Raw genomic sequence first — 13,148 nt, 5'->3', positions numbered from 1 at the left:
TTTTGAAAAAACTTTTTCCGCTTCAGCGCTTAACTCACCAAACGCCCGCATACGGGACGCTTTTTGTAAATAGGGTCATGCGTTAAAGGGTTAATACGGTATGTTATTCAACTCAGAACTTATTTAATTGTAATTTGTGTCATTTTTTGTATAAAAAGGCAAGGTTAAGATGATAACTGGTGGTCAAGAACGGATTAATCCATATTCAGTCATTTCTTAAGGAAAAAATTCATCTGTATCTCAACTGAATCACATCTCAACGCTTCTTCTGGAACAGATTAGTGTCAAGGTCCGGAGTTCTACTGTATATCGATAGACAGATATAGTGTGTTTATTAATTTGATTCAGATTGAATTCCTCCAGATGTTTTGAAATCTTTAACACTTAAATTATTTATGACGTGGTTAACAAATTTAAGATTTGTATATTACAAGTATATTACAAGTTACTGTACAGTATGTGTAGAAATGCTATTTTCTCATCACACTGTGTGCAGTGAAAGAATCTGGTTAGATTTAAGTAAAATCTTGACTGTGATGACTTGACTTTAAAATGTTTTCTGTTGACTTGGAAATGCCCTATATTCGAGTATTTTCAGAAATTATTTCTAACACAGTTTTTCTAAGAGAATTTCAGCAAGAAAATAAAGTAAGTCAAAAGTTCATGGAGGCCAGTATCACCCTACAGCTACTGAATTGAAAATATCCTGTATTTAATTGATCAAAAGGAGTCTAGCTCAGTTTCTGGAAACGGGAAGTACTGTACCTTGGAATGGCAGGATAATTCTTAATAACAATATTCATAATGCCAAGGCATCCCATGGACTCTCTTAATACTAAACTGGCAATGAGTCTTTGTTTAATCTGGTCTTTCTTTCACTGATATTTACATAGTTATTTCTTGTGATGCATTCAAATGTCTTCCAGCCTACCCTTTCAGCTGTTATCTTTATGGTTAGGAAAACCCACACAGTCAGCTCAAGTGTTTTGAGTAGCAGCAGCAGTTGTGGCTTCAAGGGTGTTGCATAGGGAGGAGTAAATGTAAGCACTTTGCTATAGTATTGGCAGCAGCCACAGTGATGGCAACTAAGTAATTAGTAAAGCATCACCAAAGAGTTACAAAAGGAATGGAAACAACAATAGTCAAAAGAGCCACATCTCCAGCTACAAAACAAGCTACAATAGTGTTGGAATCAGCATGAATGTGTTAACCCAAAGCATAAATAGCAAGTGCAAGAGAGGGAACAGCTAAAGAAAACACAAGCAAACCTTAACGTTTATGGTTTGATATTTTACTAAATGGTTTTCTTCCAATCTCTTTACTTCTTGCTTAGTTACTTAAATTTGACAGACTTGGAAATTTAATTTGATGATGGATTGTTTAATTTTTTAGGCCTTTTATTCACACAAAAATCTGTAAATCACTAGCATTACAGTTTTTACTTTCTTTCAGCTAATAAAAAGTTTTCAGTAATGGCTCATTTTCACCATTCTCTCTTCCCCTGGAATGGAAGTGCTTACAAGAAATGCATGATCTTGTGTAAGATGAAGCAGCTACTGAAGATCATCTGATTGTTTGCTATAGAAGGAGCAGCACCCAGTTAGTTCTGCCATTAATGAAAGGCTAAAGATCTTGCTAAAAGTAGCAGCCAAAGCTACTTTCTTGCCAGAAGAATTGATAATAAAGGGGCTGATAGGTAAATTAGTGTTAAGTTATCAATAAGTGTGGCCCTCAAAAGCAGCAGTGCTAGAAGGAAAATAGAGGCTTGAGCCTAAAGAATAGTAGCAGAAACATCCATTGTGGTGGCCGAAACAATAGCATATCTTCCATGGCCTCTGCTGCTACCTAAATTTTAGCTTCTGTTTGTTCTGATCCTGAGGATAGATACAAATGCTGCTCTATTAGCCCACTACAATGCTGTTTAAGGAGGTGAAGTATTATTCGTGGATAACACCATACCTGCAGTGAAGGCACTAGAGCAGTCGGTGTTTTGACTAGGGTTTGAACAAAAGCTACAGCTGTTGGGAATTGGAACAGATATCTCTGCTACTGAAGCTGTAGTAGCAGCCACTAAAGAATTTGTATGTGTAATTATCTGTTGATGTGAGGCCACTGAAAATTTGAAGATCTTGAACAAAATTGTCATCTGTGCATGAACGCCACCAATATTTTTGAAAGATGTGGCCACATCTGGCTCAGATATTTTGGTTTAAAAGCCCTTACCAATCTGACTTGATCTGCAGTTGATGCAGTAATACAAGCTCGACAACTAATCTTGGCTACAGGAAGAATAGTTGCTGCTTCCATTTCTTTTACTATTATTGTTGCTGATGGAACAGTTCTCATTGCCATGGTCATTAACAGGACTCTTTATCTCTTCCACTTGAGTTCTAGCAGCCTCTTCCATATGCTGCCATTTACATTGTGGCTACTTCTTGCCACTCAGGATGAGTAGCTGCCACTGGACCAGTAACTGTATTGCTTCTGCTGCCGCTTCTGGTGTAATAGCCACCTCTTTCACCTGTTGCTTACTACTTCGTGGTGGTAGTCCATTTTTCACCTGTTGCTAATGTTGCTGGAGTAGTATCGGTGCTACTTGATTTTTACTGCTAATGGATCAAGGGATAATTACCAGGTCAGTTGCAGCTGTCATGCTGCTACTTAGTCGCCATGACACAGTTGTCCATGTACCTGCGGCTTCCAATTTGTGAGTGGTCACTGTCACTGCTGAAGCAGAATGTCGTCTCTGCCCCTGCTGCAGTTGTCGTAGCCACTGATGCCATAGCTGCTGCAGTCATCACTTGGAACCAATGCTACTGGAGCAACAGACTCTGGCACCACAACCACTGCCAGTGCTTCAGAAGAGAAAAGCCCCTTGCTGGCAGTAATTACTGTTGCTGCTGGTGATTTAGCCACACATACGTATTGCTAGAGTAATAGCCACTAAAGCAATATTCCATTCTGCCTAGCATTGCTGCTGAAAGAGTATCCTTCTGTTGCTGTATGTGTAGCAGCCACCTCTTTCACTTGCTGCATATACTACTGTATATGCATTAGTTGCCTTCCTTTGCTATTGCACGAGTAGTATCACCTTTTCTGCTCGTTATTGTTGCAGTAGTACTATCCATCTTTTGACCTCTTGCTGATTTTGCTGTAGTAGTAGCTGCCTCTTTCACCTGTTATTCCTGCTGCTGATGTTCAAGCAGTACCTACTACTAAATTTTTGTTGCTAATGGATCAGTAGGTACTACCAGAACAGTCACAGCTGACATGTTGCTGTTGGAGCAATTGCCCCCAATGCTTAAGTAGTCAGAGCCGCTTGTGAGCTGTGACTGCTCCAGTGGTACCTACTGATCCATTAGCAACAAAAACTTAGTAGCAAGTACTGTTTGGGCATCAGCAGAAGGAATGACAGGTGGAAGAGGCAGCAAATCAGCAAGAAGTGGAAAGATGAATAGTACTAGTGCAACAACAACAGGCAGAAAAGGTGGTACTACTCATGCAAGAGCAAAGGAAAGCTATAAATGCTTCAGTAGCAGTAAAAGCAATGGGTGACCGTGTTGGCTACAGCAGCAACAGAAGTGGTTCTGTACATAGTTGCTTGATACCACTGCTCTGCTTTAGTGGCCATTTGCACCACCACTGCAGTTGCTGGAGCAGTGGGAATGGGTACTGCCAATATGGCTTTTGGTGCTACAGCAGTAGTAGGTGCCTCTTGCTGGGCAGTAGTCATTATTGCTACTGGTGATTTAGCCATTGCTACTACTGTTGGAGCAATAGCCACTGTTGCAGTAGTATCTCCTCCTTCCTGGCATTGCTGGTGGAATGGCAATCCTTGCTTGCATTAGACTATTTCCTGTTGTTGCTACTGGAACTGTAGGTGCTCTTGCAACTAGTCAACCAGTATTTTGTTGCTGCTGGAGATGTAATCACCACCTTTTCATCAGTTGTGTTTCAACCTCTCTTGTAGTTGTGGTTGCCTTTCCTTGCTGCAGTAGTAGTACCTCTTTCTTTACCACCCATTGTTGATGGTGTTTAAGTATAACTGCCTCTTCCACCTGTTAATCCTCCTGCTGTAAAAAAACCCTGTTGCTGCTGATGCCCAAGCAATAACTGCTACTTTATTTTTGTTGCTAATGGATCAGTAGGTACAAGCAGATCAGTCATAGAAGTCACATTGCTGGCAGCTTCATAAGAAGCCATTACTACTGCTGGCAAAGTTTCTCCTCTGCAGCTGCTGCTGGAGTAGTTGCTTCCAGTTCATGAGTAAGCAGTGACACTGCATTGTCAGTATGCTGTTGCTGCTGAAGTAACTACTGTTGCCATTGGTGCTGCCTCAGCTGCAGTTACTGCTGATACCACTTTTGCTGCAATCACCAATTGCTGCTGCTGCAGTCACCATTCACACCATCATTGTTATTGCTGCTGCTGGAACAGTAGTTGGAGATTCCACCACTACCTTCACTGCGGGAGCAGTAGGCCATTGTGGCTGATAATATAACTCCTACCAGTAACTGTACCATAGTTACTGTTGCAGTAGCCACTCTTGCAGTAGTATCCCTTTCTTCCTGAAATTCCTAGTATCAGTTGGTATCAGCAGCAATTGTAGTAGCTACAACATACTGATACAACAGTGTTAGTGACCATTTATGCATAGAAAGCAACAGCTCAAGCAGCAGCAGCCTAAGCAATAGCTTTTTAATTTTTCTTACTGATGGGTTAAATCAAGTCGCAGCAGCCATGCTGCTGGCAGCTTCAGAAGTAGCAAGTACTACTCCTTTCACAGTTGCTTCCTACACATGAGTAATGACTAGCATTGCTGTATCAGTATGTTGTAGCCACCACCACTGCTGCTGCTGAAGTAGTCACTGATTCTATTGCTGCTACTGCAGTTGTTTCTGCAACTACTTAATACCACTGCTACCGCTGGAGCAGTGGGCATTGCTGCCAAGGCAGCAGTCACTGTTGCCATAGTATCCCCCTTTCTCCAGGCATTGTTGGTGGAACTATCATCTCTATTGCCTGTAATTATTAGTCCATGCTTTCTGGTTGTTGCTGCTGTTAATGTAGTAGCCACCTCTTTTACATGTTGCTTTCACTGCTTGTGCAATAGTAATGGTCACCTTCCCTTGCTGTTGCTGGAGTAGTGCCACCTCTTCTGCTTGTTGATGTTGCTGGACTAGTAGCTGCCTCTTCCACTTGCTATTCTGCTGCTGTAGTAGCAGCCTATTGCTGCTGATTCCCAAGCAGTAGCTGTTGCCAAAATTCTTATTGCAAATGGATCAGTGGTTACTAAAACCACCAGGTCAGTCAGAGTTGTCTTACTGCTACTTGTTAGCCATGGTTACAGCTTGCAAAGTTGCCCATGTTGCTGCTCCTGGAGCAATTGTTTCTGATGTATTAGTCACTAACACTGCTGGATCAGTACATTGTTACTACCACTGCTACTGCTGCAGCCATGACTTACACCACCATTGCTGCTGCTGTTTGAGCAATAACTACAGCCCCTGTCAATAGTTGGCCAATATCCAGAGTTTAAGGCAAACATAGTTAAGTAATTTCTCCTAAAAGCTGTATGATTCTTTTAAGCTGGAACTCCAGTGCACCTCCAATAACCTCTGGGGCTCCTGAGGCCTACATACATATCCAGAGGGTTAATGCAAAAGGTTAATGCATTCAAGAGGGCTAAACAAATTGCTCAGGTCAAAGTATAACAGTATAGGGTAAGTATGGAGACCTGTGAATTCTGGAAAGAGATGAAATCGGTACCAGTTATGTCAATAAGTGCTTATCTTAATATATTGTCTAAAGTCATATTAAGGTTATTACTATACGGTTTTTTGGAGCAGGGGCTCCAATTATGGGTTAGTAAACTTCAATCATGGCATGCAGTCAAAATACCCAAACTACCAGAGGATCAATATCTTTATAATAAAATATCTCACAATGATAGCAAGCTTAAAATCTAAATATTTATATTTAAAAAAATGAGTTACAATTTAAGGGTGTAGTGAATACAGAACTACTGTACTATACCAGGCATTAGCAACTGTACTGAACTCCACAGCAAGACAAAGGGGAATGTGAAGAATCTTCCTGACAAACTCGCTTGGTAAGGTTAGGTATCAAATGCAAGGATCTCTAAAAAAATTTTTCCTCTTGAAATATTCATGGTAAAGGTTACATCAAAGAAGGGCTGTTGTCCTTATAAGATGAATCAAGACAAAATATTCATGGTAAAGGTTACATCAAAGAAGGGCTGTTGTCCTTATAAGATGAATCAAGACAATTTTTGCATTTAACAGTGGAAGGAAGCCTCATAATGTTTCATTTCTAAAAAGCCTTGCCTCTTTAGACTTGTCTGCACCACAGCATTGATTCAAGAATACTTCCATTTGGGAAGATAAATACTGATGTTATTCTGTTGTTTCTCCTTTTCACTAAATTAATATGAAAAACAAAATATATTTTTAAGTGTTTAATTTTTCAGACTGAGATGATTAAAAAGATGACATTTACTGTACAGTACATATGTACATTGTACTGACTTAACTGGATGTTAAAAAATAACCAGCTCTTCCAAGTTAGTTTCTTTTTTTTTTTTTTCTCAAGTCTTTGAAAATTGAAGGACTTCAGTACTACACAGGGAGATAATTTTTCAAGCATCTAGAGAGGGCTGATGGGGTCAATGGGTATTATCAAGGGAGAAAACCTACCATTTTCTCTGCCAGGAATGCCAGCGCCTGCTGTAGAAAATTGATTGATCACTGCATGTTAAAGACTGTTTATGGTACGCCACATAAATGGCTACTTTATCAAAATTCACACTTAACTGTTAAGGCACCAATAAAACAAATCAAATTCAATTTCATTTTGTTTGCCTATAGGTGTGTATGTACACTAGACATTGCATGGGGACATGGTAAATGGTTCTATATACGACTGTTGGGATCATGTCAAGGTTAACGAACCCACTTGCAGCAGGGTTCGCTATTCTTTACAAGAAGATTACTGGGTTCGTTATTCTTTATATGGGAATAATCGGGTTCACTGTTCTAGACATGAACACTTCATTACCAGACATTTGATCCCCTAGGGGCTAGTACTAAACAAGGCAAAATACATATGACCCCTAGGGTTAGTACTAAACATGCGAAACAGCGTAGGTGAATCACTGTTTTGCCGTGTTTAGTACTAGCCCTCATGTGGAATTGGAGTTTGGACCGGAAATGGTTAGCCATTCTTTACATGGGGATCATTGGGTTAGCTGTTCTTGGCATGGAGATGGGTTCGCTAATCTTGACATGATCCAACTTTTGTAATGACATCTGACATTACTGTGTGAATGATTGCCTCCTAGTACAGCACTGCATTTAAAATATGGCCATTACATTACTTTGGATCTGTCATCATTAAGGGCAACTCTCTTATTGTTTTAACAATATTGCCATTAAAATATATACTTAACATTATATTACTAGAGAAAAAATGTTATGATAGCCTCCTGGCACATATTTGTAGTGCTTTGTCATATTTTTATGTAAGAAAAGACTAACTATATAATAAATATTGAATGACAACATACATCAGTCCTTGAATTAGGTACAAATATGTATGTAATAGCACAACTCTGTCACTACTTTTTATATGCCACTGCACTGGCATATGTTTATATGCACACATTTATTGCAATCCATTGCTGCCATAACTATCAAAGACTGCAGCCAAGCATCAAACTGATAAATCCCATATAACCTCTGCTCATTTTATTTTACCTAAAATTGTACAATGAATACTTCAGTGTAAAGTATTCTTAGCACAAACAAAATGTTTATTACCCAAGTTTAAATCAAAAGAAACACTGCAATTTTGTCTTGTGTTATTGCTGTGAGCAATAATCACTTGTGTTATTGCTGTGAACAATAATCACAGTCTCATAGAAATATACATGCACAATAAATGCTTGAAGTCAGGAAGCTCTTGTGCATGTGTACCCACACTTGATCTCATGTTCAAAGCAGTAAACAATGTCTTATATTTGTATGTGCAAATAATTATCCCAAATCAGAAGAAAATTAACAATTCAACTTGGTTGTGTCTTGGATGTTTGTTTGGAACCACAAGACAAAATAAAGTTATAGCATCTTTCTGTAATCCTGTAAAGCTGTTCTTAACCTAGCAGTAGTTACCTCAAAAAGAGTATTTTGACATTTTTGGATGGTAGTACACCATTAACATGTTCATAATTATGCAACTTAGGAGGTTTCAAGATTATTTTACGTCAAGTCATAATTTTCTTTCATACTATGTTAGCTCCACAGTATAAGTATGAACTTTTACTGTATTTGTTTAAAATTTTCTGTGGTGTGTAGTATTTTTTTATTAATAAGGTTTTCGAGGATGTAGCAGCTCTGTAAATGTAAAGCCATTTTCAGCCAGAAAGAGCACCTCAGGAATGATCTATCAGCAATGAAAAGCCAACTCTCCCCCTGGATAGTTTGCAATAAATTACCAAGGCTAGTACAATAAAGCATTTCTGAAACTTTAGTACTTCATGCTCCACTGGTGTAAATCTTTGTGTGATATACTCATTTTTCACTTGATATGTAGCAAAAATAAATTATTTCTATTTTTAATAACTTTAATTACCTGCATGTGCCCTTCATAATTAGGACAGGTTTGTCTTGACCTACTCTTGGTATCGCAAGTGGGGTAACATGTAAACAACTTACAGAAGGATGGCTCAATTTCTTAGTTATAATGAAATGTGTTTACTGACAAGGGATTCTTTTGTTTTGTTTTTGAAGTTTTTTTTTTAATAAGCATTAGGGCAAATCCTAAAAATTATATTAGCCAGTGAAACTAATGAGACATGAAAGCATCTATGCAGTCAATTTAATTATAACAATAATGCTTGCGAAAATCCTCAGTGGTGATGCCCTGTATAGTTTTAACCGTAAGTAGATTTTTAAACAATTTAAACGAAATATTTTTCACAGCAAGTATAGTAGTACTGTACTGTCTTTCATTTCTATGTATGCAATGACAATTAGTGTCCACTTATACCAGGTAAATTATAACCTCATGATTACATCCCATTGGAACACTACTCCTATATACTTGTTCAACCAATACAAATTTAATCGGGCCCTTGTAAATGTGTGGCATGATAAGCTGTGTAATATGAGTTTAGGCATACTTACTGTGGGAGAACATCTGGAGTTATGGTACTTTCTGCTGGTAGGTTCTTGTTGGAGTTTCCTGTATTTCTAGTGTCTTTTAGACCTGCCAGAAGGGCTCTTGCCAGTTCTCTTCTGAAGGAAAGAAAAATGTCTATGCTTAACAGAAGAGGGCGATTGAATTCCATGAAACAATGCAACAAAACTGGTATTAAAAAGCATGTGGCCTAAGTCTGTGTTATGTATGAAACTTAAATTGTGAGAATTTCTGTGCTGGGACCAAAGAAATTGGTTGGTGTAAGTGATTGGTACTCTTAAGGTTATGCCAACATGAAAATTTACCTAATGATTTTCAGCTAACATAAAAAAAAAATGTATCTAACAAATTTGATTTAAATCATGATTCCCATTGTTTTGGAAAAAAAACCCTAGTTAAGCAAAGATGCCAAGAGGCTACAAACATGCAAGCAGATGAAAAAATTATAGAGATGGGGAAACAAAAGATCTGAACCCTAGTTTCCTGTCAGTACAAGAATTATTTTTAAACAACCAAGCAAAAACAACTGAGTCAACTGTACAGGCCCAACAGTCAAATATTCAAACATTCCCATTACTGTGTTTGTTATTCATGGAGTGGGGGCATAGTATGAGACTGTCTAATCACATATACTAAATGCACCACTTATTGCTCTATTATAAATCTCTTGAGATAAGACTGAGATATAAACAAAGGCTTGTTAAATAATAGGAAGAAAAAGAGAATTTAGCCCAAAGGCCAGGCACTGGACCTATGAGGTCATTCAGCGCTGAAACAGAAATTGAGAGTAGAAAGGTTTGAAAGGTATAACAGGAGGAAAAGCTCGCAGTTGCACCAAGAAACAACTGTCAGGAGAGGGTGGTTAGCAAGATGGAAGAAAGAGGATATGAATGGAGGTACAGTAAAAGGAATGAAAGGGGTTGCAGCTAGCGGCTGAAGGGACGCTGCAAAGAACCTAAAGTAATGTCTACAGTGCACCATGTGAGGTGCACTGACAGCACTACCCTCCTACGGGGGTATATAAATAATGTACTTGGTGGAGTTGCAATGCTTATTTAGATTTTTCTGTCACTTTTGATGGCATGGTTACAATAATAAGAGAAATGATAAAAGTCACAATAAAGGGTAATTTGACCTATTTTCCTCATAAACTGGCATGCCTATTAACAAGATTCTTAGATGTAAATCTTGTGTATATATATCACAATAGTGACCGTCAAGCAAGCTAAACAAGAGAATATATAACAGGCTTAAGAGATACATCATGCTTCTTAAAGTGCTATGTAAATGCATATCAATAGTCAGGAACCTGTATAATAAACTCTAAAGGTTTGCATAAATGACAAAGAGATGACAATGTGGTGAGGCAATAGGAGTATGCAGGAAAAAAAGGTAAAGAAAGTGGTAAAGTGATAAGGTGCCTAGGAAAATGAAGAGGAGAGCTAGCAGTAGTGAAATACGTTTACTATGTGTTATGAACCTCGTCATGGGTCCAGTACCTGGTTTTGGCCCTAAAATACCTTACATCCATCCATCCATCCATTACTGAAAATATTAACTCATAAAGTCAAATTGATAATACTTCTTAATAACAAACTTAGAATTGAATGAAAAAGTTGAGTACTCTTAATGATCCCATCCAATATTTAAACCATGAAGTTTGTTTAATACAAAATGACTTGTGGAATTTATTTTTCACATATTGTTAAAATTACTGTCAGTATTTTTTTGCAAACGGTAGTCATATTGCCTAAAAATTACCATTATAATGTTATACTGCAAAACATTTAATGAGAGCAAGATTAGGGTTTCTCCTTAAGTGGGGTTAGATGAAACGAAAGTATTGACATATAGAACAAGAGTATAATTTAAGTACAAATAAAATCCAGTCAAAACTTCTCAAGCAACTATTATATAAGAAAAGGCAGACCATTGGGCTTCAGCTTTTGCCATATGAGTTTCTGTTGCAGCTTTACAATCTAGACTATCCTTGCATTGCCAGTAGTGAAGACTATGAATATCCTTGCATTGCCAGTAGTGAAGATTATGAATGTAAGTAAGGACGTACAAAAGGTGAAACAATTTCAGAAACTGTAATACAGGAGAACAGAATACAGGTATTCCCAAACTAGTAATCATAATAGAAAATTATGTAAATCATAACACAAACTGAATTTGCACTCTGTATTTCTAATTTGTGTCCCTCATAAGACAATTTATTAGTTCAGAATTAAGTCAATTTTGAAAATCATATTAACATTGGTCTTTTAATCAAGGGGATGCCCTCTCCTTAATTTGTCATTATACTTGTGACACAAACACACATATACATATATATATATATATATATATATATATATATATATATATATATATATATATATATATATATATATATATATATATATATATATATATATATATATATATATATATATATATACATATACATATATATATATATATATATATATATATATATATATATATATATATATATATATATATATATATATATATATATATATATATATATATATATATATATATATATATATATATATATATATATATATATATATATATATATATATATATATATATATATATATATATATATATATATATATATAGCACCTGATACTCATTATCAATCACATCTGCACCAAATGTATAAAAATGACATTATATACAAATGTACAATATATATGTAAATGTGAGTGTGTATTTGTGCACATAGGCAAGCATTAGAAACAAAGAGAAGCTTATAGATGGCATACCTGAATGAAGGTAAGCAGAGCCCATAAATGTATGGGTTTAGACAAGCGGATACTTTGCACAGCACTGACGGAATAGTTGACACCATAGGAGTGATTATAGCGTGTTTTCCAATGACATTAAGTAGGACAATTACAGCGTAAGGAGTCCAGGATATTGTCCACAGGAACACAAGAGCCACCACAGTCCTTACGACACGGCTCTCTATCTGTAAGTAGATCAAGGATTTATTTGTCTCGCCTCGTTCACTTTTTAAGCTATTAATTATGTATCGTCTGTAATTTCCGGGATTTAGATTAGTTTAAGATACTGATTTGATTTTATGGAATTCAGGCTGTCAAGCCAAGCACGGGTGCACTGTCAACAATTCAGCGCTCAAGATGGTGAAAAGATGGAGTCGACTTGGGTGGACAGCAAAGAGATGAGGTACAGCGCAAAGATCTAAAGGTGGACCTGGAAGAAAATCCCACAGTGTTGAACTGAAAAGTAATAGAGAGGTTGGATAGCAAAACTGAAGAAATCAAGTGGGAATGGAGGTATAGTAAAAGGCTTAAAGGCTGTTGCAGCTTAGGGGCCAAAGAGACACTGCAAACATGATTTTGGAAAACTAAGCATGAAATGCAATATATCTACGTTGTTAGTTAGTTAGTTAGTTATAAATGATTTGTTTAACCAGACCTCTGAACTCTTTTAGGGTTCTTCTCGGGCTGGGAATATCTACGTTGTGAAACATTCACTTGTAATGAAATGTAGTGGGCATGATTTGGCAAGAGGCAATCTAAACTTAGAATTTGAATGCAATACTGCCAACAATATTAAGATTTGGTGTTTCAGTAAACTGAGAGAAAATATAAACTATCGTGTAATTACCAGTGTACGTGGTGGGCGAGGTTATAAAAATTAAATTGTATCTGCAATCAACAACTAATAACTGTACACTTGCGGTGATTCGTGTGGCAATAGGCACTCAAGTTTGGAAGATATAAAAAAAATCGTTCAAGTATGCTCAATAGGATGAGTGAAATGAGAAAACAGGTACAAGTTCAGTACACCGCTGGAGTTATGACCAGCTCTGGGAGAATAGAATTAATAGGGTTGAGTTAATAACTGCGTGTGTGAGAGCCTTGGAAAATGGAGAAAGAGATGGAGGGGAA

The 13,148-nt window shown here is 37.2% G+C and overlaps 2 protein-coding genes across 2 annotated transcripts in view; one reads left to right on the top strand and one right to left on the bottom strand.

Moving 5' to 3' along the window:
- The window catches only part of Rev1 (Rev1 DNA directed polymerase), a 571,847-nt gene extending 565,136 nt beyond the window's left edge, over positions 1 to 6,711 (top strand). The window contains exon 17 of the mRNA XM_067085707.1: positions 6,491 to 6,711. The gene's annotated coding sequence lies outside the window, so the exon portion shown is untranslated. The remainder of the gene's footprint in view (positions 1 to 6,490) is intronic.
- LOC136827756 (uncharacterized) overlaps positions 1 to 13,148 on the bottom strand; it is a 69,872-nt gene that overhangs the window by 4,011 nt on the left and 52,713 nt on the right. The window contains exons 7-9 of the mRNA XM_067085218.1: positions 11,997 to 12,202; positions 9,204 to 9,314; positions 6,717 to 6,746 (exon numbers count right to left, since the gene is read on the bottom strand). Coding sequence (XP_066941319.1) covers positions 6,717 to 6,746; positions 9,204 to 9,314; positions 11,997 to 12,202 — 347 coding nt within the window. The remainder of the gene's footprint in view (positions 1 to 6,716; positions 6,747 to 9,203; positions 9,315 to 11,996; positions 12,203 to 13,148) is intronic.

This window comes from Macrobrachium rosenbergii, chromosome 42 (genome assembly GCF_040412425.1).
Source record: "Macrobrachium rosenbergii isolate ZJJX-2024 chromosome 42, ASM4041242v1, whole genome shotgun sequence".
Classification (NCBI taxonomy): Eukaryota; Metazoa; Arthropoda; class Malacostraca; order Decapoda; family Palaemonidae; genus Macrobrachium; species Macrobrachium rosenbergii.
This window is presented reverse-complemented; position numbering and strand designations above follow the sequence as displayed.